The 25,175-nt window shown below is 45.8% G+C and overlaps 1 protein-coding gene across 3 annotated transcripts in view; it reads left to right on the top strand.

The window, feature by feature from the left end:
- Positions 1-1,953: 1,953 nt before the first annotated feature.
- LOC144763238 (uncharacterized) overlaps positions 1,954-25,175 on the top strand; it is an 853,666-nt gene continuing 830,444 nt past the window's right edge. For all 3 annotated transcript variants that reach the window (XR_013596197.1, XM_078648650.1, XM_078648651.1), the window contains exon 1: positions 1,954-2,302. Coding sequence is in view for 2 of the 3 variants with exons in the window: in XM_078648650.1 (XP_078504776.1) it covers positions 2,091-2,302 (212 nt within the window). In the remaining variant the exon portion in view is untranslated. The remainder of the gene's footprint in view (positions 2,303-25,175) is intronic.

The following is a 25,175-nucleotide window of genomic DNA, read 5'->3' as shown; positions in this document are numbered from 1 at the left end:
TGGTTGTTTACTTCCCACGTTTCCTCCATACAACGCGACTGACCTCCCGAACCCCGCTCGCATCATGCTGGGCGTTTCTCAATAGATGTTTCCCCCTGCAGTGTGCTCGCGCAGCCATAAAAATAAGAAAAAGGCCGAAATTTGTTGAGAAAGTAATTTGTAATGAAAGTGCTTTTTGTGAGACCGAGATATAATAGATTTTTATCTGACAGTATTCAAACTGGGGCACTTTGCCGGAAAAAACGCTGAATGAAATGTCATGCCAGAAATGCTAAGGAGATGATCGGGATTTTTTTTTCTTCTTTTCCAAGGTTTCTACGAACATTAGAACGCGGAATGAAGTTTAGCAGCAGTTCAGCGAATCGTTAGACATTAAACATGAAGCCAGGCCCCAGTGGTTACTCCGCAAGGCCTTTGTAGTGAAATACAAAGGGGGTTCTTTTTCACACAGAAGGATGCCAGTTCTCTGTGCGCCTTCATTTGAATCACAAGCCAGTGGGATGAGGTCACCCACGCTGGGAGTAGAAAACATCCTGCTTGTTAGAACTGACTTGCAGATCAAAGTTACACGGCCACTTAAGAAAGGCATTAGTCACTGTTCATTTGTGTCAGCCGGAGAGTGTTTCATTTATTCTTTTGCTTTAGCGTTTTCACTCACAATGGTGGTGTTATGGTGAAAGATGGGCTCTTATCTCCACCTAGGGAATTCAGATGTGTGGTGCAGTCTGTGCATATCATGGGATGGATTAGTCCCTGAGAGTGTGGGATGGCCTTGATGTCTGAGCCTGCACAGTGATTGCTCCTGGCCCGACCCTGCAGGAGACATCAAAGTGGCAGGAAACTAGTAATGCACTGCTGAAGGGAGACCACCCCACACAGGCTCCAGTATGGTACGAGATTGTGTGCCCCCAAGTGTTGTATAGAGAAGCACCCACCTCCCAATCTCAGGCCTGCTCGCAGGCTCCACCCACACAGCCAAGCAGCCAACTACCCAAATGTCGGAGGTGAGGATACCTAAATTTCTCCCCCCTTCGAAACACTAGAGCATGGGTACTCACAAACTTTCTCTCGGGGGGCAAATTTACAGTGTGGTTTGTGTCCGAGGGCCACACCGGTGGGGTTGGGGTCAGTGGGGGAGGGGGCGGGGCTAGAGCAACAAAAAAAAAACTGTGACCATGAGGTTGAACATAGGTCCCTGCAGCGGACGCCTTCGTCCACTGAGCCAACAGACCCGGCATATACACATCTCTCTCTCTCGTTCTCTCTATCTCTCTCTCTCTTTCTCTCTCTCTGTCTCCCTCTCTCTATCTCTCTGTCTCTCTCCCTCCATCCCTCTCTCTCTCTCTCTCCCTTTCTCCCTGTCTCCCTCTGTCTCACTCTTTCTGACTGTCTCACTCCCTCTCACTCCCCCTCACTCTCCCTCTCTCCCTCACTCTGACTGTCTCACTCCCTCTCTCTCTGTCTCCCTCTTTCTCCTTCCCTCTACCTCTCTTCCCCTCACTCCCCCTCTCTCTCCCTCACTCTGACTATTTCACTCCCTCTCTCTCTGTCTCCCTCTCTCTCCTTCCCTCTCCCTCCCTCTCTCCTTCCTTCTCCCGCCCTCTCCGCCTCTCCCTCCCTCTCCTTCCCTCTCCTTTCCCTTTCCTTCCCTCTCTCCTTCCCTCTCCTCCCCTCTCCCTCATTCCCCTTCCCTTTCCCTCACTCCCAGTGGCGGTTTTACCATTAGGGCGTTTGGGCATTGCCCCACCAATAATTATCAGGCAATTTATTCGAGCGGTGCGTTAATAAAAGTTTTATAAATTAACGTGCCGCTCGAATAAATTGCCCGATAATTATTGCCCTGCGGTGTGTGTCATTGTGCTCCAGACAGTATGCAGTGTGCACTGTCTGACACTGGGTGGCGCTAGACTCTGTGGCAGGCATCACAGTGCGCACTCACTGCGCATGTGGTGTTTGACCGGCAGGGTTTCTGTAGTGAAGAAACCGTGGATATTAAAAAAGCAAGCACTCTGTGCAGAGTAATGGGTTACCTAATGCAGCCCAGTGCTTGAAAAAGGAACAACGTTTTTTTAAGGCTCAGTCCAATCCTGATGCTGCTCTCTTTAGAGAGCAGCTCTCCTCTAAAGAGAGCAGCATCAGGATTGGCTACTAGCCTACTACTGTGTCTTAGTTGGCCGCCATTATTGTTTAGAGGCGCGCGGAGAGCCAGCCAGAGCCTGAACTTCGGAGAGAGTTACGCTAGGCGCCAACGGGACGGGACCCCAGAGCAGAGATGGTGTGGAGTGGACCCGGCCAAGACAAGGTAAGTTTTTTATTTTATTTATCCCCCCCCCGGCCCCCACTGTGAGCGAGCCGTGACTGCTGGAAAGTGAGTGACACCTCACTCCTTCCACTACTCGCACTTCGCTGGACTCCATGTACTTTTTGGTGGAAGCGGATATCTTGCTTGCTTTGCTTCATCATCATATTGACATGGAATGGGGTTGCGTATTTCCTGCCTGTCTTAAATTGCTGTTTGGAGTGCCTATTTAGTGGAGTTTGTTAAATTGGTGAGTTTGGGCCAACGTGGAAGCAGCACACGACAAGGAGCAGTTGTTGCAGCAGGGCTTTTGCACGTTCCACCGGCGTGCACGCATTCAGAATGCACACATGCTAATTGGTTATTCTAACTGTACTGAATTGTGAGTGCGTAATCACACACAACAGCATAGCCATAGCCATCTTAGATTGTCGCATTTTAATAATATGAATCACTGAAATATAATTTGTGGTATTCCGTTGTTTCAGCACCTTAAGTTAAATTACATTGAGGGTACTTTGGTTGTCCTTCTTGGCACTGCAAAGACTCGAGTTGTTCTTCGGTTTGTATTTCTTAATGTATCCTTTTACTGGGGCCCTGCCTTCAGCTGCCACATCGGCACCTTCCTCTCCCTACATGACGCATGGTGTGCTCCTGCTCACACAACCTGCGAGAATAAAGTTTGATACCGTTTGTACAGACGTGCCTGATGTGTATGCAGACGTCTGAAAAAAAAAGCCATTCTGGATAAAAAAGCCAGCACTGATTAACCACATCTGACTGCCTCGTTCAAAGGGTTAATGGGGCACCGACGTGCAACACTAGCACAAAAGGCAGATATGCCTGACAATGAAGCTTTCAGACGAGCAGAAAGGTAGGGGGCATCTTTGTTGTTACTGTAAAGTAGAGAACGCACTTTTATACATGTCTTTGTTACTGATTAGGCAGAGTGGGTGAGTGCTATGAAGTTTGGGATTAAAGCAAGCGCTTTAGCTAGCCTAAGACCTCGCAGCATGGCATCACACTGTGTGTGCTTCCCTGCGTAAACCCGCATTCATGCCACTCCAGTCTGTTTCTGGTGTCCGCATGAGTGATAATTAAGGGATTTGGGCAAAAGTCATTCTTGTAACAACATAATGAGTTTTGTGTGTGCAAGTCAGGTGGGTGTCTAAGTGCCCATGGATGTCGGGCAAGCGTAAAGCTGCTCCAGTGTGCATCAGACACCAGCTTATTGATAGAGAAGGGTTTCTGTGATATAAGTGTGCTCCTTCTATTTGTTTATTTTACATTGCAAGTTCAACATTTGGTGCCACTGCTTATGGATTGGCTGCTGTGCATTCTGTGCTTCGGTGGAATTTACTGAGCCCGGCATCCACACAAGACTGTCTCTGCACGCCACCGGACTGTGGTAGGGCTAGGCGTTAACTGCAAGGGCTTGTTTGGTGCTCCAAATAGTTTCTTGCTTCTGTTTAACCAGCCGTTCTTGGATTTGTTCCACATTGCCTTGTACATCGTTATTCGTGATATCGGAGTATTAGGAAGTGGGTACTTATGAGGACTCATGTGAGTTGCTTTCATGAGTTGCTTTGCCTGACACTAGTATCTAGTGAGAACGATTTAAGTGGGTGCTTGGCCTCCCATGGCTAGTATGCAGGATTAGGGGTGGCTGCTATTGACTAGGCATTACCAACCAGTACAGAGGACAATAGAATGGTCAGTTCAAACCGTGGACACAATACAAAATTGGTGACACTCATCCTGAACTTTTACGCCCCACTACTTTCAAATGTCACCAGCCGCCACTGCTCACTCCCCTTGCCTCTCCCTCACTCCCCTTACCTCTCCCTCACTCACCCTCCCTCCTTCACCCTCACGCCCCTTCCCCCGCTCCCTCCCTCACCCCCTTCCCTCTCTCCCTCCCTAACCCTTCTCTCTCTTCCTCCCTCCATCACTCCCTTCCCTCTCTCCCTCCCTCACTCCCCTTCCCTCACTCCCCTTCCCTCTCTCCCTCCCTCACTCCCCTTCCCTCCCTCCCTCACTCCCCTTCCCTCCCTCACTCCCCTTCCCTCACCTCCTCCGTTACTCCCCTTCCCCCCCTCCCTCACTCCCCTTCTCTCACCCTCACTCCCCTTCCCCCCTCCCCATCCCTCTCTCCCCTTCCCTCTCCCCATCCCCACTCCCCTTCCTTTCCTCACTCCCTCCCTCACTCCCTCCCTAACTCCCGCTCACTCCCTCCGCCTCCCTCACTCCCCTTCCCTCACTCCCTCATTTCTGCTTCCCTCCCTCCGCCTCCCTCACTCCGCCTCCCTCCCTCTGTCTCCCTCTGTTGCCCTCCTCCCTCTGTCTTTCTCCCTTTCTCGGTGTCCATTTTACAGTCTCCCTCCCTCCCTTTCCTTCCCTCTCCGGCTGAGACAGCTTCCGGGCACACACACAGAGCCTCACCCGAGCACTTCACAGGTCTTTAAAAGACCATTTGTATATTAATAGGGCTTTGCTGTATTTCACCTCTTCTTTGGCCCCTGCAGCTCCGCTCTGCCTATCACTGGAATGAATCACCCGACCCCCACAGAGCAGAAGCGTCTCATGCGACTACTAGGTTGGAATCTTACTTGAGTGGGCAACAAAAGAAAGTAACGGAATGTGGCCTGAGTAATTCCCGGTGACTCGGATTAATTCAAACATTTCACCCATCACTTTTTGATTTTCTGTTCGACTATGAATGAGGCAGTCAAGCCAACATGAGTCAAATTGTAGGTGCGGTCCGGCAAATCTGTCAGTGGCTCTGCCCCAATCATTGTGCAATGAGACAGTGGCAGCACTCAGACCGATCCCTGTCTGTTCTAACACCAGCGAAAGTCATCCACAATTAAATGCACATTTCCGACTGTGCTTCAGCGACGGCGAATAGAAACTGTCTTCAACCTGGAAAGTGTCTCGTTTCTGCATGGGCACACACTGCTCCCTTGAATGAAGCTATTCTGAGAGGCGAGCACCATGAGGTCAAACTGCTTGGTTGAAATTGCCCAGAGTCGCGCTCCGGTTGCAGACACTCTTTAAAAATGTGTTTCTAAAACACGGGTACGATGTCTGCAAGGTCCGCGGGCCGCCAGGGAAGGTTTGCCGGGCCGCTGGCGGCCCGCGGGCCGTACTATGAGTACCCATGCACTAGAGTATATGTACAAGAAAAATATATCAGCTCTCGAAGCTGCCCCAAATTTGGCAGCGCCGTGCCCTGACATTTACAAAATGCAGGCATGCACAGCCTCCTCTGTCTTGTTTCTGACGAGCTATTTGAATAAATCTGTGTTCCTCCTGCAGACGAAGGCTCCTGTGTCTCCTTTTACTACGTATGAAGGGTATGGAAGGCTTGGGCGGTTCCCCCGCCGCCGAGACCCAGTAAGTGGGTTAATCCAGTTCTTCAAATGGTGCCTGAACAGGAACTCCACGAGCATGAAGGTCAGGCCCGGTGGATGTGAGAAGGTGCACAGAGAGACTACGACAGAGGTACCCTACCTGAGGTATTCTTGCAATCTGGTAAGCCGAACGACTCGCCCCCTGTTCCTCCCCACCCGGTCTGGGCCACATGACCGCGTTCTCGCTGGAGTCCCGTAGCAAATAATTTCTTGAGCAGGACACAGCCCTACATCTGCAGAAGAGAACTACCCCTGTAAGGTAAGTGTGGACTGATCACCCACCAAGTCTGTATAATTCTGTTATTGACTTTCGCAAAAGCCAAGCAAGCGAGGTGAGATTTAAAACCCGCTGGTGTCTGTTCTGTATGATTCTGCTGTTATTGACTTTTGCAAAAGCCAAGCAAGCAAGGTGAGTTTTAAAACCCACTAGTGTCTGTTTTCTGTTTTCAAGCATGCCAGTCAGTAGTAAGTTCAAGAGATTATGTTGTTGTATGTGTACGCAGGACTCCCAGCTGGAGGAAGCTTGTCCGCTTCCTCCAGAAGGGACCCCTGGCCATGCGATGTATGTTAAACATGGCCCTTCTGCCATAATGTTTTCCTCATTCTGGGTAAAATATACGAAACAAAGTAACGCGGAATTACGGTGGCCACTTTATGGCTCCTTTTATTCCCAAGTTCTCACCAACTTACAGGAACAATTAATGAAAAGAAAAACGCGCCCGTCTATGTTTGAATCTGTCCGATTTTGGAGGAAAGAGATAGAGCAGTGAGCTAGAAAGCAGAAGGCTCAAGAAAGAAACTGGAACGTATGTCAATGGCCGACCACGCCAGAGAAAATGTACAAAATCAAATGACAAAATCAGTAGAAATAGCCGATAGGGAGCATGGGGCCCGGGTACAAAAATATTATCCAGCTCGTGAGGAGAAAGGAAAGGGCCATATGGAAAGGGGAGAAGAAGGTGATTCCTTGCTTGATGCCATGCTAGAAAGCCCTCCTGCATATGCCCCAATGTACCCTGCCCTGACGCCTCACACCCCGCATGTCCCCCCGCCACAGCCCATTCCTGCCCCCACTGCCCCTCTTACTGTTCTCCCTGTCACACCAACCCTCACAATTTTTCCTATGACATCGACCACGCCCGCTAACCCTGTCCTCGCTACGGGAATGACAACAAGTCTCCATCCGCTCAACCCCTGCGGCTTTACCCCTACACGCCCTTTTCCTACTTCCCCGTGGTCTACAGTTAAGCAGTATTTATATAAATTGTTGAATTCGCCCCCGACTTGCCTCCTTGCACTCTGCAGTCAGCTTTTCGTCCCTTTGAGAAAATGACCTACAGAGGCAACAGTGTGAATGTTGGATAAATAACGGGAATATTTATACCTTTAAAGAAATATGGTCCACCTTTTCCCAGTGGACGATTATGTAACAGACCACCTGGGCTGAATACCTGTGTACCCATGTCATGCAAAGATTTGAGAATGCGCTTATCCAGATACCCACCGGATTAATGGACCTTAGGTTGCAAATAAAAAGAGGCGATGTTCAGGGAGAGGGGATGTTTAGCACTATCTCTGCTTTAATGGCTTACCGTGATATGACCACTTTTCCCAACACCCCTCTAGAAACAGCTATGCCAATGAGAGAGGCAGCCCCTGTTTTTGTTAACGCACTTACCGATGCCCAAAATAATGGCAGAGGGGCTGTTGAGGCACACTGGCGCAGGCTTTGGGTTCATGTTCCTTGGAAAAGGTCAGAAGTAATGCAGTTAAAAGGACAATTACCAGATCCCCGTAAGAATCCAGCTGCCTTTTACAGAGAATTAGGTCAGATTAAATCTGCAGGTACTCTCGTTCTTGAGGATACAGATTTACTTTTTGGTACAGTTGTCTCCACTGCAATTTGGGACAAAATTCGACATACTGACCATGAAGTAGCGTTGGGAGGTAAATGGGCTGACCTAGACGCTATGGAAGAAGCAAGGGTAGGAGGGACTAAACCAGAAGCTGCCATCCTGACTTTGCCCGGTAAAATAATAACGTTTATGAATACATTTGCCGGAAACTGTCATAAACAGGGATAAAATAAACGCCTGTAGGCAGCGAAAAGATGAGAATGTGGATGACTTCTTTACCCGTTTTGAGACAGAATACAAGGGACATAGTGGTTTGGATCCCCGGCCCCCAGGTTCTGGCCCAGTATTTGTCGAATAGTTTGTCAGCAACTTGCTTCCTGAGATCTCCGCCAGGCTTAAGAAAGTTGAAAGTATGTGGTCTGCCCAAACTATGACTGCTATCTTGGCTATGGCACAATATCACGAGAATAGGGAGAATGAAGATAGAGACAAGGAAAGTAAGAAGGTTAGGGATCTTAAGACTAAGGCACTTCTGCAGCAGGCTTACCCTCCCCGAGGTCCCGATGCCCGTGGGAATTTTAGACCTCAACCCCAACCCCCTCCGAGGGCTCGCCAGTCTATCCCCTCCAGCCCTCAACATACGGGAGCCCTCCAAACAGATCAGTGTGCTTATTGTAAGGGGTACGGCCATTGGATAGATTAGTGTCCTGTGTTAGCTGAAAACATCCGATCAGGGAAGACTCGACCTTGCGCTCCCAGGGAGGGAAGGCCGACTAGGGACCATGGCCCGCCCCATCCACAGGATAAAGAACGCAGGCCCAGGGAGGACGCTCCCATCCGGCAGCGCCCGGCCAATAGGTTTGATGAGTACGAAGCAACACGCACTTATTACAATGATGATTATGATGAAGTGGTGAACAACCTTTACAACGCAACTTTTACCACGCAGTGCCTTTACGACGCAACTTTTACAATGCAAACCATTACAACACATTGCGCTGGGGGGCGCTCTAGGATAGGGAATAGGTTTAATGTACTATCCAACACTTTCCCTACTATCCACGGGGACTGGAGTTGGAATAGTATATTAAACTATTCACTATCCAGCGCCCAAAAGCATTATGCGTTGTAAAGGTATTCATTGTAAATACCGCGTTGTAAAGGCATGCGATGTAAAAGCATGCGTTGTAATGTCATACATCCTGATGAAGTTGATGAGACAGGGTACTACCAAGCATAGGACAGCCAGGAAAGGGGTCTTACCAGAGTGCAAATTCCAGTGGATCAAAGGGGCCCGTATGTTCAAATGTCGGTTGTGGGGAAGGATCAGAATTTTCTTTTGGATACTGGGGCCACCAGGTCTTCTATTGCACGTCTGTCAGTCCCGGAGGCACCCCTTTCTGGCAATATGAATGTCTCCATGGGCTTTGCAGGAACACCTGTGACCAGCCTTGTCTCTGAACCCCTTCCTCTCGATATTGGCCCTGCACATGTTGACGCTCCCTTGGTCCTTACTACAGGTTGCAGTGAAAACTTGATAGGCATGGATTTCCTGAAAGCTCTGTATGCAACCATATCATGTAGTCCCCAAGGTGTATCCCTAACAATTTCCCCCACCGCAGCTTCCTATATGTATCTATCAGGTCCCCTCCCACCAGAGTTGCAGTCTTTACCTTCCTCCCTCTGGGCATCATCAGACACTGATGTAGGGTGTCTCAACATATCCCCTCATGTGGTACGCATCCAGCCAGGTACACTTCTCCCCCACCTCCGGCAGTATCGACTGCCCGCGAAAGGAGAAATGGCCCTTTTAACAATAATATCTGAATTAATGGACAAGGGCGTAGTGGAGGAGACATGTAGCAATATCTGTAACAGTCCCATTATTGCTGTTCTTAAAAAGACCAATGGTGATGCTCTCTCCCCTAAAATATACAGATTTGTGATTGACCTGAAAGCCCTTAACAAAATAACAATCCCCCAATATCCTGTTGTCCCCGACATTACAGCCCTCTTAACGATGGTCCCTTTTGACTCAACGCATTCTCTGTCACAGACCTGAAGAATGCTTTTTTCAGCATTCCTATACATCCTAACAGCCGACATTTTTTTGGGTTTCTCCCTTGGGTTTAGATTCTGCCACGCCCCTCAAGGTTTCACCGAGAGCCCCAGTATCTATAGTCAAGCCCTAAAAAGTCAACTAGATTCCTTGGAACTCCCTGATAATTCCACCCTATTACAATATGTAGATGACCCCCTCATTGCTGCAAATTCTGCCCCAGCATGTAAAGAAGCCTCTCTCTGTTTGCTATGCCACCTTGCCCTCCATAATCACTAAGTCTCTTTGAAAAAGCTTCCGTTTTGTCAAGAGAAGGTGACCTATTTAAGTCATCTCCCCTCGAAGGAGGGAAGGCAGCTCACCGCTGATCGTGTAGCCATTATCAATGCTATGACGGCCCCACGAACACAAAAGCAGGTGCGAGCCTTCATAGGCCTAACCTCATACTGTAGACAGTGGGTTTCCAATTTTTCGGCCATGGTCAAACCTCTTCTTGCCCTCACCACTAAAGACATATCAGACAGTTCCTTTCCATGGACTAGAGAGCATGCACAGGCCTTCCAAGATTTAAAAAAGGCTCTGTGTACTGCTCCAGTCCTTGGTACTCCTGATTATAACAAACAATTATTTTCTTTTTGTACATGAGACAGACGGCTGTGCATGCGCTGTCTTGACCCAGATGTTCAGAGGTCACCATCGGCCATATGCCTATTTTTCAGCCACCTTAGATCCTGTTGCAAGGGCTCTCTCAGGATGCCTACGGGCGACCGCTACAGCCGTCCTCATGGTCCGTCAGAGTGCGGGGATCGTCATGAACTCCCCCCTGACTCTGATGGTTCCCCATTCTGTAGATATCCTCCTTAATAACACCAAGGATATGAACTGACACTCTTTTCCAGCCACATTAACATCAAAAGATGCACTGTACTAAACCCCGCCACATTACTCCCACTGGATACTCAGGATGCATGCTTAGACCCACATGACTGCATATTAAGGACGGAGGAGGAGACGAAGGGACGGGTTGACTTACAGGATACCCCGATAGCAGAACCAGAAGGTACGTGGATGGATTATGTCTCAGAGGGTCAGATGGTAACACCTCAGCCGCCTACGCCCTCACGACATTGGAGCGAGTAGTAGAAACAGCTCAGATTCCGCAGTGCTCTGCTCAAGCAGCAGAATTAGTGGCCCTCACTAGAGCCTGTGAGTTAAGCAAAGGGATGACGGTAAATATTTATACTGACAGCCAATATTCCTTCGGGGTGGCCCACAACTTCGGGAGGTTATGGAAAGAAAGGAATTTCCTTACTTCCCATGGGACCAAGATTCAACATGGTCCCCTAATTCACCGATTGTTAGACTCCCTGACACTCCCCAGAAAGGTGGCCATTATAAAATGTAAGGCCCATAAGAAAGTGACAGATGATGTTGGGAAAGGCAATGCCCTGGCTGACCAGACCGCCAGACAAACAGCTCTTAGGAAAAGGGAAGGAATGTATGTAGGAGGTTCTGCTAGGTGGGTGGCAAATGAGGGCATGGTTGAAAACACAGTACAGAGTGTGATTGATATTAAGTCCCATACTACTCCTGAGGAACTAAGGGTGTGGAAGGAGCAATTAGCAAAGGAGGGAATTGATGGTTGCGGGGTCCATACGACTATGGAAAGACAATGGATGTTACCTGACAGTCACGTGCTGCCAGTGGTTTACGATGGCCCATGGTCCTGCTCACATCAGTGCAAAGGGATATGTAAACTGTTGGAACCTACATGGTACAACTCTACGATACCAGCATATGCTGACAAACTGCTCAAAACATGCATGATTTGCCTAATGTATAACCCAGGAAAAGGCACAGTTACTCCTAAGGGAGAATTCTCTCCTCCTACCTTCCCTTTTGAAGTCCTCCAAATGGATTACATCCAGATGGATAGATGTAACAATTTGAAATATGTCCTGGTAGTGGTCTGTACCTTCAGCCGATGGGTGGAGGCCTACCCTGTCAAAGACTGCACCGCTATCACTACTGCCAAATACTATTAAAAGAGTATCTCCCACGATTCGGTTTGCCCCGCTTGGTCTGGAGTGACAACGGGACCCACTTTACGGCTCAAATTATGGAATATATCTGTACAGCATTGGGTATACAACAAAAATGTCATGCAGCTAACCACCCCCAGTCAGCAGGTCTAGTGGAGGTGTACAATGCATCCTAAAAACTAAAATGGCCAAAATAGTAGCCGAAACAGGTGTCCCATGGGTTGATGCTCTGCCCTTAGCCCTACTGTCCACAAGAACAACGGCCCACACCAGGATAGGGCTATCTCCCCATGAGATTGTGTTTGGGAGGCCTGCCAATGTATGTATGGGGTGTCCCGCGGCCTAAGAAACTGTCTGACGTTGAATACCCTGTATTAACTGATTATCTGTACAGTCTGACTAATACCTTTTGTGCTCTTTATCACTAGGTGCATGAGGCTATACCTGACAAGAGCGAGGGCCCAGGACATGTCATCCAACCTGGGGATTGGGTCTTGGTGAAACATTTTCAACGGACTAAGAGCCTCGAGCCCCACTGGATACAGCCCCGTCAGGTGTTACTGGCCACACGCACCACAGTGAAAGTAGAAGGTCGGAAGAATTGAGTGCATTCGTCGCACTGCAGGCGTGTGCCTCTGCCCCTCCCCTATGATCAGTGGGTGAGGGAAGGACAAGGAGACACAGAAACAGAAACAGTCTCGACGTTTGTTCCATTCAGCGATGCCAGACTGCATTCTACATCCACGAAAGCAGAGAGTGACAGCATACTGAAAGGAAGGGTGGAACCCTCCCTTAACTCTGCTCAACACCAAGAACAATTGTTTGCCGACCATACTGTCCCTACTTCCGACCGATACAACTTCCATCCCCAAGGGAAGGCTTGCCCTTGACTTCGCCAAGTACCTATAGGCTGTAGGGCTGTGATCTTCCCCGGCTGAGAGTAGTGCTGGTGTGTCAGACTAAGGTACGCCATAGGGCCCTTGGCACCTGCGCCCAGTGAAGCAACCACCAATCACAGTCAGCCACTAGAGGTCCCTGGCTTAGCACAGTGGCAGCCGTCCAAAACACCCAAATACAGAAACAAGATGTCAGTCTCCGACATAGTAAATGCTTCATGGCCACCGTGCTGACGCTGTTTGACTACAAGAAACCGATGGCCTTATGAACATTGACATTTCTTAAAGTATTTGCCACTCAATGGCAAAAGAAGGGTCCTGAGGAAAAGTGTTCTTCTGATCGGCATCATTTGTACCGAGACTCCATTGCTTTTTCATTGCCATCTCGTGTCAAACACTTCCACACAGCCCCACTGGTCGTTTCTGTGGATGCCTGAGGAAAATCTAACTAACACAACAACAGCCATCTTGCAGCCTGCATTTCTGCCCAGGAACTGTCGCACACCCAACCCCCTGTTCTTGCAGTTCAACAGAAAGCCATGAGACACTCACACCCTGTGTAAATCATTTGTTTTCCATCTCCTGCTCCCAGCCTGGTAAACATCCTTGACACCGTGATCAGGTTATCTGGACAATGGTCTGACTGCTGGACCTTGATCAGGGTGATTAAACAATGACCTGAAAGACCGGGCTTTGATCAAGATGATTAAACAATGACCTGAAAGACTGAGCCTTGATCAAGCTGAGTGAACAATGATTTGTGTACCAAGCCTTGACCAGGTCACCAACTACAAACGTCGTCTGGATCTGGTTATCAACTACAAACACTGCCCTGATTGAACAATGAACTAACAGCCAAAAGACTGAGATGAAAAATTATAAAAGGCTTGTAAGCTGCGGAGTAAAGCAGCAGCCTCCTCTGTCTTGTTTATGACGAGCTTGGGACTCTGTTCCATAGCCCGGGCTATTTGAATAAATCTGGGTTCCTCCTGCAGACGAAGGCTCCTGTGTCTCCTTTTACTATGTATGAAGGGTATGGAAGGCTTGGGTGGTTCCTCGCTGCCGAGACCCAGTAAGTGGGTTAATCCGGTTCTTCAGGCTTTTGGATAGAGACTTTGAGGGCCCCTAGCAGGGCCCGTTGCCCGCAGACCTCCGCTATCCGGCTAGGGGGCACATATGGTGCCCCTCCAAACATCCACGCACTGTGCGGCTTTTACTACTATGGATTGTGTTGTGCCCATTTACTGGGACGCATCACAGGCAGCTAGAGTAAAATGCATGTTTCCAACCACCTACATAGCGGTCGCATCATAATATGGCTGGTGGAACCGCTGACAACTTGTTGGCCGGTTTCCCTCTCGCTGTGATGGTGGTCGGATGCTCTTCCGACCACCATCATAACGAGGCCCTATGTGTGCAGCAGAATGCAGCACACATAGAAAAAGCAGAAGCGAGGTGAAATATAAGTATTTCTCCTTGTTTCGTCATTCTAACACCTGCTGTTGCATGCCGTTAGTTTTTGGAGCTGCCTCAAATTTACAGATGCTTGTAAATCTGGGGCAGTGTCAAAAAGCAATGGGTGTTGCGGTGGAACGCCCACAGCAACACCCATTGCACACGCCTTTGACACAGATGCCTGCGTGAAAGGGTACCATATTTTAAAAGCTGTGTTAAGTCCCAAAAAGTGGCCTAATGCCACTTTGTAAATATGTAGCAGGGCATTGAGCCACAAGAACATCATTAAAAGTGATGGTCCTTTGGTTCAATGCCCTTGCATATATGCCCCACTCTCTTCCATTCTGGAAAGAGAGCACAACATATGTCCTCCCGCCCCCACAACAGTGACAGGAAGGTTCCACTGAGCAAAGCAATAACTTGTTTTGTTTTGTTACAGTAGCTGCCACATGTAAAAGCCACAAGGTCAGCTGCCAGCCCAGGTGAAAAAGGTGGCACCCAGGAAAAACCAACCTTTCAGCAGGGAGCAATGGGGAGCAACCAGGAATGATGGTGGGAGGGTTCAAGTTTGCCAGTGAATTTCAGCTGGAAGGGAATGGATGGATAGGGCGTGAGATGGCCATATGGAAAGCCTGGTCATACTGAAGTTGAGTAATTCATGGCCACTGGAAGAAGAGGTGCACCCAGAATACCTGACTTACTGAGGCACGACTAACAGCAGAGGATAGCCACCCAGCATGCCTGATTGACTGACAGAGACTAATCATGGCTGGTGTAAGATTGTGATTGTTGAAGCATGGCCACCGGTAGTGAAGGGTCCCCACTGTGCCTGACCGACTGAGGCACAGCTACTGGAAGTGGATGGCCACCCAGCATGCTTAACTGATTGATGATAATGAAACATTGCTTGTAAGAGTGAGAGATTTGAGGCACAGCCACCAGAAGAGAATGATCAACCGGTGTGCTGGCTGACTGAGGCACAGCAACCGAAAGTGGACGGATACCCAATATGCTTGATTAATTTAAGGTGATACCAATGAACGTTCAGCAGGTGGGGAAATAATATAAATTGCTTAGTTTGGTGTAGACCACAAAGTGAAACTATGATGGATCACTTGTAAGTGAAAGCAGCCAATACACTGCATCCTTTATTTTTTCAAACAAATAAGTGTGGCATCCATGACTGGAAATTGGGGTGGGTAACTGGGTAGGGGGTGTACCACCGCTATGCCATTTTACTTTCTCAACCTTCTCATGTGCTATGTGTCTTGTCACAGGTGTGAGTGAAGTTTAGTGAAAGTGAATGTAGAAGAGATCTCTAGTAACTTGTTAAATAAAACTCAGTGAGGGTGAAAAAAAAGCAGCGGTGAAGCCTAAAATCTTACATCACAGGGACATAACAATTCTCTGGCGGGTAAGGGACTGCCTGAGGACTGCAAGAAAAAAATCTATTTGTAAGAGAGAGTTGCGGAAGTATTTACTGTACCATATTGGAGACAAGGCCCACAAATGGATGAATGGGGGGGGGGGGGGGAGCCTGCACTAACCAGTAGAGCAAGGGTACCAAGAGCCATCAAAACCAGGATTCTGCATTTCTGATGCAGGCAAGTGTATACTGAAAACGCTGCCCACAAGAGTTTGGCAAAATACTTGCAGAAAGGGTATCATTAGAAAGCCGAAAAACATTTATTTCGAGTTGAGTTTTTGTACCTTTGTGGTACGACAAAGAAATGAGGGCAGGTGCTGTTTGGCAAAGTTTCAAGCATATTGCGGCTTGTGTGAATATCTTTTTTGCAGGGCTGACTACAGGAGTTTTCCCTCCTCTCCCCCCATGGGCAGGTGTTCGTTGCATTTAGGGTAAGACAAGTGGGAATTTCTCTCACTTCATTTCTCTTCTGTAACTGTGTACAAAAATAGAGTGTCACATGTCACATGAATAGTCACTCACTTGTAAGTGAGCAGGTGCATGGAGTGTTTCAAAATTGATCCTTCTGTTTTGTCCAGTGACCCAATTTTGTTGGTACAGCTGTGTACACAGATGATTTCACCCCTTTTTTTTACTTAGGCTTGACATTTGCGAGCCGTTTGGGAAGTGGATAGTGGCATAGACCACACCCACGCAGTGGTAGTTCCTTGCCACCTGTTGGTAAGAACGGAGCCCCCGTCTCTATACTTAGGTCCTGATGAATGCCCTGGACCCACCTGGGCCACCAAGGCAGAAACATGTTAAAGACCATTTACATGACGGTTAGGGGACAATAAATTCCCCACACACCATTCACTGTTATTAATATCATATAGTTATTAGTCACATTAAAATTATTTAAAATAACTATAATCATTTTTACTTTCACTCACATCCTCACTGGCCCCCACTTAGTTTAGAAGTGCATCCCTGTGGTCAGGTGTGTGCCCGCCCTCTATCAAACGAAGGTTTTAGAGGGCGAGGACTGCTCAACGATGAAGCATGACACCAGGTGGTGTGTGAGACCAGTCTGTCACATTTTGTGAGATGCCTTTGCTCACAACACAGTTGTAACCTTAACAGGGTCACTACACTAGGAGCAGCTCTTTTTGTGGGAAACAGTTAATATTGGAGGCTGCTAGCTCCTAGAACCCCGCGCATGGAGATGTGCTCATATCTCAGGCTCCCAGAGATACAGGCTACTCAGTGGTCGAAGTGGAGAAAAATAATTAGGGGAACTGTGGGTAGAGCATCAAAGGGTGGGAATAATCAGAGGATTGGGTCAGTGGGCGGAGTCAGAGGTGTGGCAAGAAAGAGCAAAACATACCAACTTTTAGAAGGTTTGGCATAACGCTGACCAGTTACAGCTTATAACGTTATTTAATGCAACCAGTAGATACAAGTTTATTTGAGGTTTAATATGTTATTGACATTAAAATACACTTACAGTGTGGGATACGTTTTTAATCACAAAATGTCCCAAAAACGCTTATAAGTGGAATCATAAGCCATTTCTCTACGAGCCATGCAGTTTCTTTCATCAGCACTTCCCCATTTTTCTAATGATTTCTGAACATAAAATTTGGGTATACATTCTATGACAGAAGGCCCCACGTGTTGGGGAGCACTGTTGATCATTCTGTCCCCTTCGGTCAATGCAAAATTAAAGTCCTACTTTTTTATGTGCTTCACGCAACATGTCATGAAGCCAGCCTTAGATTCCTCTTAGTTTCCTGGAATTGTATCTAGATATAGCACTCACAAATGAATATATACACCTAAAACAAGCCAGACCTGTTGGTTCAACAGATGCTTTTAGCAGTATCAGATGAATGAGATACAACTATTATATTAGTAGTTTATGTAATTACTATAGTTAGTTAGCAATGAGAATTGCAGATGCATCAATTCTGAAATTATGAGAGGCAGAAATAGGTACTGGTCCTCAGATTATCTCAATCAGTTATTTTCTCCCCTTCAGACTACTATCCTCTGCAATCACTATTGGACATCTTCATCCTTTGTCTCTCAATGAGCACTATAGGTGTCTAGAAATAACACCCGACAAGAGACTGCATGAGAGACATTCAAACATGAATGGCAAAATATCCTACTTAGCAAATGTTATAGCTCTGCTGTATTTGCCACATAATACATAATCTACTGCATAATCTGATGGTTTTAACAAAAAAATTCTTTGTAACTCAAATGAATCAAAACAATGTGATTTGTGTCACTGTGAAGTGAAGGGCCTTGGACAAAGGGTGACTGGTCACCGTTCTCACTGCTGCATGTTTGTTAAACTGCTATTAATGAGGCAAAAGCTTTGCAGAGACCGTTGGTATGTGTAAAAAATATAAAAATAATAAAGTATCAGAAAATATACCACATTACGCTGCAGCATTCCTTTGCGGCATAATTTAGTCAACATTGCAACATAATTTTTTCCTTCATTGCTGCTTAATTGCAGCGGCTCCAAAGCAGGCAGCACGTGTTAAAGTGCTTGTGCATGAAGCAGAGAGACCGTGAAGTTTGCTAACTTAGGAGCATATTTACGGGAAAGGTGGTGCAGAGCCACAAGTTACTTTGCTGTGCTGCCCTGCATCACTGGGAAAAGTCAGGAATGCACAGTATTTATTCAATACGGTGCATTCCTGTTCTTTCCCAGTGTGCTGGTGCCGGTTTGTCAGCCTAGCGCCAATGAAGGCACTCTTGCACAATGGTGAAAGGATGCCTCTGTTGCATGCAGGATTGTTTTTGTGCTGAAAGGGGCACTTTTATGCACAAAAATAATCCTGGGAGGCTTCTTCCTCTTTCTATGCATGCTGCACACATATATTCATCCATCCACCCTTCAACCCATCCATCCACACATCCCTCCATTTACCCTTTAATTCATTCATCCATCCTATCACTCACACATCCATTCACCCACCCTTTCACTTATCCATCCATCCACGCTTTGACTAGTCCATCCATCTACCCTTTCATCCAGTCACCCACTTACCCTTCCTTTCACTCATCCATCCATTCTGTCACTCATGTATACATCCACCCTTTCATTCAGTCCATCGATCCATCCACTCATTGATCCATCCTTTTACACTTTTACTTAGTGATCCATCCTTTCACTCACTCATCCATCCATCCACACATTCACTCATCCATCCATTTATCATTTCACTCATCCAGCCATCCATTCATCCTTCCTCCCTTTCACTCATCCATCCTTACACCCTTTCACTCATTCCTCCATGTATTTATCCATCCACCTTTTCACTCACAAATCCATCCAACTTTTGATTCACACATCCATCCATCCATACGCCCTTCCACTTATTCACCCATCCTTTCACTCTGTCATCTATCCATCCATTCACACTTTCACTCATCTATCCGTCCATCCTTTAATCCAGCAATCCATCTATCCTCCCTATCACTTATCCATCATCCATCTATCCATCCTTCCACTTATCAATCCATCCACCATTTCAACCCATCAATTCATCCAGCCTTTCACTACATCCATTCATCCATCCACTCATTCACCATCCATTTACCTTTTCACTCATCATCTATCATTTCAGTCACTCATCTTCCCATTATTTCTCTCATCATTCATCCAGCCACCCTCTCACACATCCATCCATCCAGTCAGGAACCCTTCCTCCCTTTCACTCATCCATCCTTGCATCCATCCTTTCACTCACTCATTCAACCATGCATCCATCTTTTCACTCATTCATCCATGCATTTATCGATCCACACATTCACTAAACCACCCATCCACCACAATTTTCTTGAGTAACTTGATTTACAAAGCAACCCAGAATCCATAAAGTAAGAGTACTGGACTGATCTTCAAATTCTGAGAAGCTCTTCTGGGAGTGAGTTGCATGCGATAACAAGCTTAACTTAACTTAAGCTTTGTAGAAAAGGTTTAGTACAACATGTTATAACTGTGTGGTAGTCTAGTTGAATGTGTATGTGTAGATGGGTGCATGAGGAGTGAGAGCATAAGATCATTAAAATGTGGAATGCAGGAACATGGTGAGGGAGAATCATTACAAGTAAGAAAGAAGTGGAGAAGATACCAGGTGCCATACTTTTATGCTCCGTCCTGTTATGTACATTGCACTTAATAAAGGATATTGGAAGTGTTCCTTGTTGGAGGAGTGTAACTTCAATAGCGACGAGCAGGAGTAGACAGGATGGAGTGAGGAAGTACTCTTAAATTTGATCAAAATCAGGCCATAGAAACTGACACAAGGCAACGTTTTAGAGGCCATTTTAAGAGTTTGGCAAAGGCTTTCATTACAAAATCAATATCGGTGGCCATATTGGATAGGGGAAATCTGTAATTTGTAGGAATTTCCTTTGTATCTATTTTGGATTTGGGAGAGAAGCACATATGTGGGGCTGTCAGTGACAGACCCACCAGAAGCATTTTATTCAGTGATGGGCACACCTGCTTGAATTTAAATAGCTTTGATTAGTTCTAACCAAAGGAATAAAAGATGTTGAAACTTCAACCACCATAGGTGTTTCTAGTGCAACCAGGGGAACCACTGATAGAATGTGACATGTGGATTGATCTATTCCAAGCATATGTAGTGGTGTTGGAGGAAGGCAAATTTTAGCATGTCAGACAATTGGCATTATTGAAACTATCTTTGGATGCTGTAGGATTAACTGAATTTAGAAATCTTCCAGGGTTGGAAAATGCTGAAGATATTAATGTGAATCCGAGGGCTATGAGGCAATTGCAAGAGAGATATGGAAAGAAAGTGAATGTAGGTCAAGAGAGATTAAAATTTTATTTAAGAAGTAAGAGAGAGGGTAAAAATATTGATGGATATGTTACGGGTGGGCAATAAATTCTGCTCCGTCGGTGAAGTAGGAGGAGTTTTGGCCACTCCGCGTTACGCATGAAACACAGAGGTATGGCCAAATTCCGTCAACCGCCACGTGGCAAAGTTTTTTCTCATGTGCGGCTCACCAACGTTGGAAAGTGTGATCGATAATTGGCACCCCTAGCATGATTTTTGAGCACTAGGAGGGCACCCTGCCAGATTTTGTGGGAGAGGTGTGGCGCCGCGGCCAGGGCGACTGACGCTGGAATTTGGGGACCACGGTTCGATCCCCGGCTCCGGCGGCAGGTTAGCCCAGCACCATGTGACTCTGGGCAATAGCTCGCTTAATCTTCCCGACGGCCCCCAGCGCCTAGAGACCCTTACGGGTGATTGTGCGCTTTACAAATGTGGACTTTACTTTACTTTATTTTCCCTACTTAGGGGGTCGCGACCACCGTGGTGAGAAAGCTGCTGCTCATGTAGAAAATCTACTTGGGCGTCAGCAAAGCCAACTTGAGAAGCAGCACCTGTGGTGTGCTGCATGGTGCCATTCGTGCTGTTTTCTTGGGACGGAACAAGCTCCTGATGCTAAACTTCAGCACAAGCAGCGCATCAGGATGATTTCTGCCCGTTCGTGGAACTCTGCAGAATCTCACAGAGTTTTCATGTAACTCTGCAGAATTTCTGATGTTTGAACACATTACATATGATAAGGTTTTAAGGGACCATATTTTACTGAAAAGCAATTCATAAGAGGTTCCAGAAACCTATGGGCTGAAATGGATACTATTCCATTGAAGGAGGCATTATGTGGTGCCAGGATGATGGATATATCTCAGAAAATATGTTCATGAAGTACGTAAGGATAGCTCTGAATTGTCAATGTGGGACATTGATAAGAAATACAATGGTGCAAAGAAAACGGAAAAGAAGAGTGATATACAAAAAGAGTATGAGGAAAAGATCATGGGTATTACAAGAAAGAAAAACGTGACATTTTGTTACAGGTGTCGTAGTCTTACCCATCTAGATAATGCAAAGCATTTCCCGGTGATTGATAAACTTTGTAACAAATGTAAAAGGAAGGGTCATTTTGGGCATTTGTGTAAAGGTACTTCTAAAGGAGTAGTACGTTGTATGCTGCCTGATGAAAAGTTGGAGGTGGGTGATGGCATAGTAATGTGCGCTCAAGGGGATGCAGGTCGTGCTAAGAAAAAGAGTCTACCAAAGTGTATATTTACTACGGATGACATTGGTGTGGAGGTGATTGTGGATTCTTGTGTGTGGTACACAATTATTGGTTATGAGCTATAAACAAAACTGTGGAGGGAGAGGTCATTAAAATCGACAAAGGAACAACCAGGACGTAATTATGGTCACAACATTAAGTTAAAAGGATATTTTTTGTCCAAGAAGGGATTCAAAGAAAGAAGTACATATGGAGAAATATTTGTTGCAGAAAAGGGGTAGCAATTTTGGGATGGCCTAATCAAGAAGGGCCCATTTCACAAAAGTAATCTGAGACAAAATCCTAACTTTACGACTTTTGTTATTCACAAAGGGCATTTAGGAGTAGTAAAGTTAGGATTTTGTCTCAGTTAAACTTAAGTTTTGGTCTTAAATTTAACTTAAGTAAAACTTAAGTTTAACTGAGACAAAATCCTAACTTTACTACCCATCAGTGCCCTTTGTGAATACCGAAAGCCGTAAAGTGAGGAATTTGTCTCAGTTAAACTTAAGTTTTGGTCTTAGGTTTAACTTAAGACCAAAACTTAAGTTTAACTGAGACAAAATCCTAACTTTACTACTCCTAAATGCCCTTTGTGAATACCGAAAGTCGTAAAGTTAGGATTTTGTCTCAGATACTTGTGTGAATCGGGCCCGTTGAGCTTGGGATATGTTTGGACCTTTGAACCAATCCTCCTGTGTATGCAATTGATACGAATGGGAGCAGTGATGGGGAGTATGATAACTTGCAACTAGAATTTAAAGATGTATTCCTAGAGGAGTTGGGCATGGTCAAAGGGTATAAACACAAAATTGTAGAATGAGACCATGCAGTACCAGTAAGTCAGAAAGAATGTAATGCGCCTTTGTTTTACAGAATGAAGGTAAAGAAAATGTAACCGGATTGTGTGAAAAAGACATTATTGAACCTATTTAATGTTGAGATTGGTTGTCACCAGTGTTTCTTTCAAGGGTTCAGGAGAGCTGAGATTGTGTATGGACCTTAGATGTCTATATTATGCTATTTTGATGGATTTATCCATGACCTAATTTGCTAGCATCTGTATCGGATGTTGCTGTGATCTCCATTATTGATTTAGCAAGTGCGTACCATGAGATAGAGTTGGAAGAAAACTCTAGTCATCTTACTGCGTTTATAACTCCAGAGGGGGCTTTCCAGTATAATAGAATGCTATTTGTGTTAGCCAGTGTTTCAGCCATGTTTCAGAGGAAATGAACACAATTTTATAGACATTGAAGGGGCCAGCTTATTTCAAGGATTTGTTTTGATTTTTCGGAAGGATAAGAAAGCACATGATGTGAACCTCAGACAAGCTTTTTCTGAATTGCAGTATGCAGGATTAGCAGTCAAGTTGTCCTAGTGTAAATTCGGCAAATCAGCAGAGGAGTATTTGGACCACAGATTTTCGAAAGATAGAATTACACTAAAATACGATTACGCAAAAGTGATTATGGATGCTCCTCCACCTACAGATAAAGATAAGTAGAGATCGTTCTTAGCTTTCACTGAATTCTATGCACGATTTATACAAAATTATTCAAACAAAGTGGAACCAATGCAGATTTTTTAATTTTATTAAATGTAAAATATGTATGGAATGAGGAACAAGACCGACGTTTTCAACTGTTAAAGAGAGAAATCACTAATGTGCCATGTTTTAAACCATTTATTAGTGGTGAGAAGTGTGTGGTAGTGGTGGATGCTAGCAGGTATGGTTGAGGGAGGTCTTGGTACAAAAGAATGAGCAAGAAGAATCAGTTGTTGCATACAGATCGTTGGCTATTAGACCAGCTGAAAAAAACGAATCTGTAATTGTGTTTATGTACTTGGGCAGTAGGTTTTTTTAGGAATTGTTTGTGGGGAAGGACAATTTTTATCAGACGGGATCATAAACCTTTGGTGCATTTGCTGGCCCCAGGATGTGGTACATCTATGTCACCAAGGATGGCACGGGTGACTTCCAAATTACAAGACTGCCACTATGACATGGAATATGTTCCTGGTTGATTAAATTGACAAACCAATGGATTGTCTAGACTGCTTTTGAGTGAGTGTACAGGGACTATGGAAGTAGAGGAGAAATGTGAAGAGGCTGTCATGTTTGAGGATGTTAAGGAGAGTTTTTCCATTGATGGAGGAGTTGTGTGTCAGGAGGAGTGGATTAACGTGATGGCAAATGACTATGATATGGTGGCAGTTAGATGAAGGATGGACTAGAGAGAAGAATTTGAAGGGAGACTGTGTTTCATTCTATAAGGTGCAAGGGGAGTTGGTGTTTGCTGATGGTGTTTTGAGTCGGGAGGATACACTTATAACACCAATAGGGTTAAGAACAAGGCTAATGGAAAAGGCACATGTGGCATGTCTGGAACAAAAAGGAAAATTTGGGAACAATTTTAATGGCCTGGTATGAATGCATGTATAGATAGATGGGTGAGAAAAAGTGATGTGTTTAATAATAGTAACAAATCGGCTCGATCTTTACCGGCTCCGGTATATGTGGTGGAGATTCCAGATAGACTATAGATGAAGGTGGCTGTTGATATAATGGGCCCGTTTTTTACTTTGCCTGAGAAGGAGGATTATGTTTAGTTCTTGTGGACTATTTCTAAAAATGGCCTGACATGCATATGGTGGAGAGTGTTACCATTGACAAAGTGATTACATTTTTTCAAGGATATTTTTGCGAGAGAAGGGTTCTCAGAGGAAGTGGTAATGGATAATGCTGTGCAGTTTGTATCAGAGAGAATGGAAGAATTGTTTTTGGTTTCAGGTATAAAACACACCACAGTTGCCTTATATCACCCAGAAGCAAATGGTCAAGTAGAAAGATGTAACAAAATTGTGAAGGAATCAATTCAGTTAGTCATTAAGTTGGGGTTGTTTTGGAGAACTTTACAAACCACCTTGCTGTCATATAGAGTGACTCCCAATTCTGTAACTGGTAAAACTCCATTTGCATCATTAAGAGGGCGAAATCCTATGACCAGGTTAGTACCTTGGTAGTTAATGAGACTGCAGAATGTGAAACAAGTGAGGAAAGATGTTGGAGAGCATAGGGGTAAAAATTACTATTCCCACTCCAGAGAGTGCAAAAGTAGGGAAAGTGTTGGATAGTGGAGGGCAAAAAATTACTATTCCCACTCCAGTGAGTGCAGCAGTAGGGAAAGTGTTGGATAGCTTAGGGCTAAAAATTACTATTCCCACTCCAGAGAGTGCAACAGTAGGGAAAGTTTTGGATAGCGAAGGGGAAAAAATTATTATTCCCCCTCCAGCGAGAGCAACAGTAGGGAAAGTATTGGATAGCGGAGATAAACAAATTACTATGCCCCCCACTACAGAGAGTGCAAGAGTAGGAAAAACATTGGATAGTGTAGGGTTAAAAATTACTATTCCCACTCCAGTGAGTGCAACAGTAGGGAAAGTGTTGGATAGCGTAGGGGTAAAAATGACTATTCCCACTCCAGAGAGTGCAATAAACAGTAGGGAAAATGTTGGATAGCGGAGGGGTAAAAATTACTATTCTCACTCCAGTGAGTGCAACAGTAGGAAAAGTGTAGGATAGCTAGGGGTAAAAATTACTACTCC

This window comes from Lissotriton helveticus, chromosome 6 (genome assembly GCF_964261635.1).
Source record: "Lissotriton helveticus chromosome 6, aLisHel1.1, whole genome shotgun sequence".
NCBI lineage: Eukaryota > Metazoa > Chordata > Amphibia > Caudata > Salamandridae > Lissotriton > Lissotriton helveticus.
This window is presented reverse-complemented; position numbering and strand designations above follow the sequence as displayed.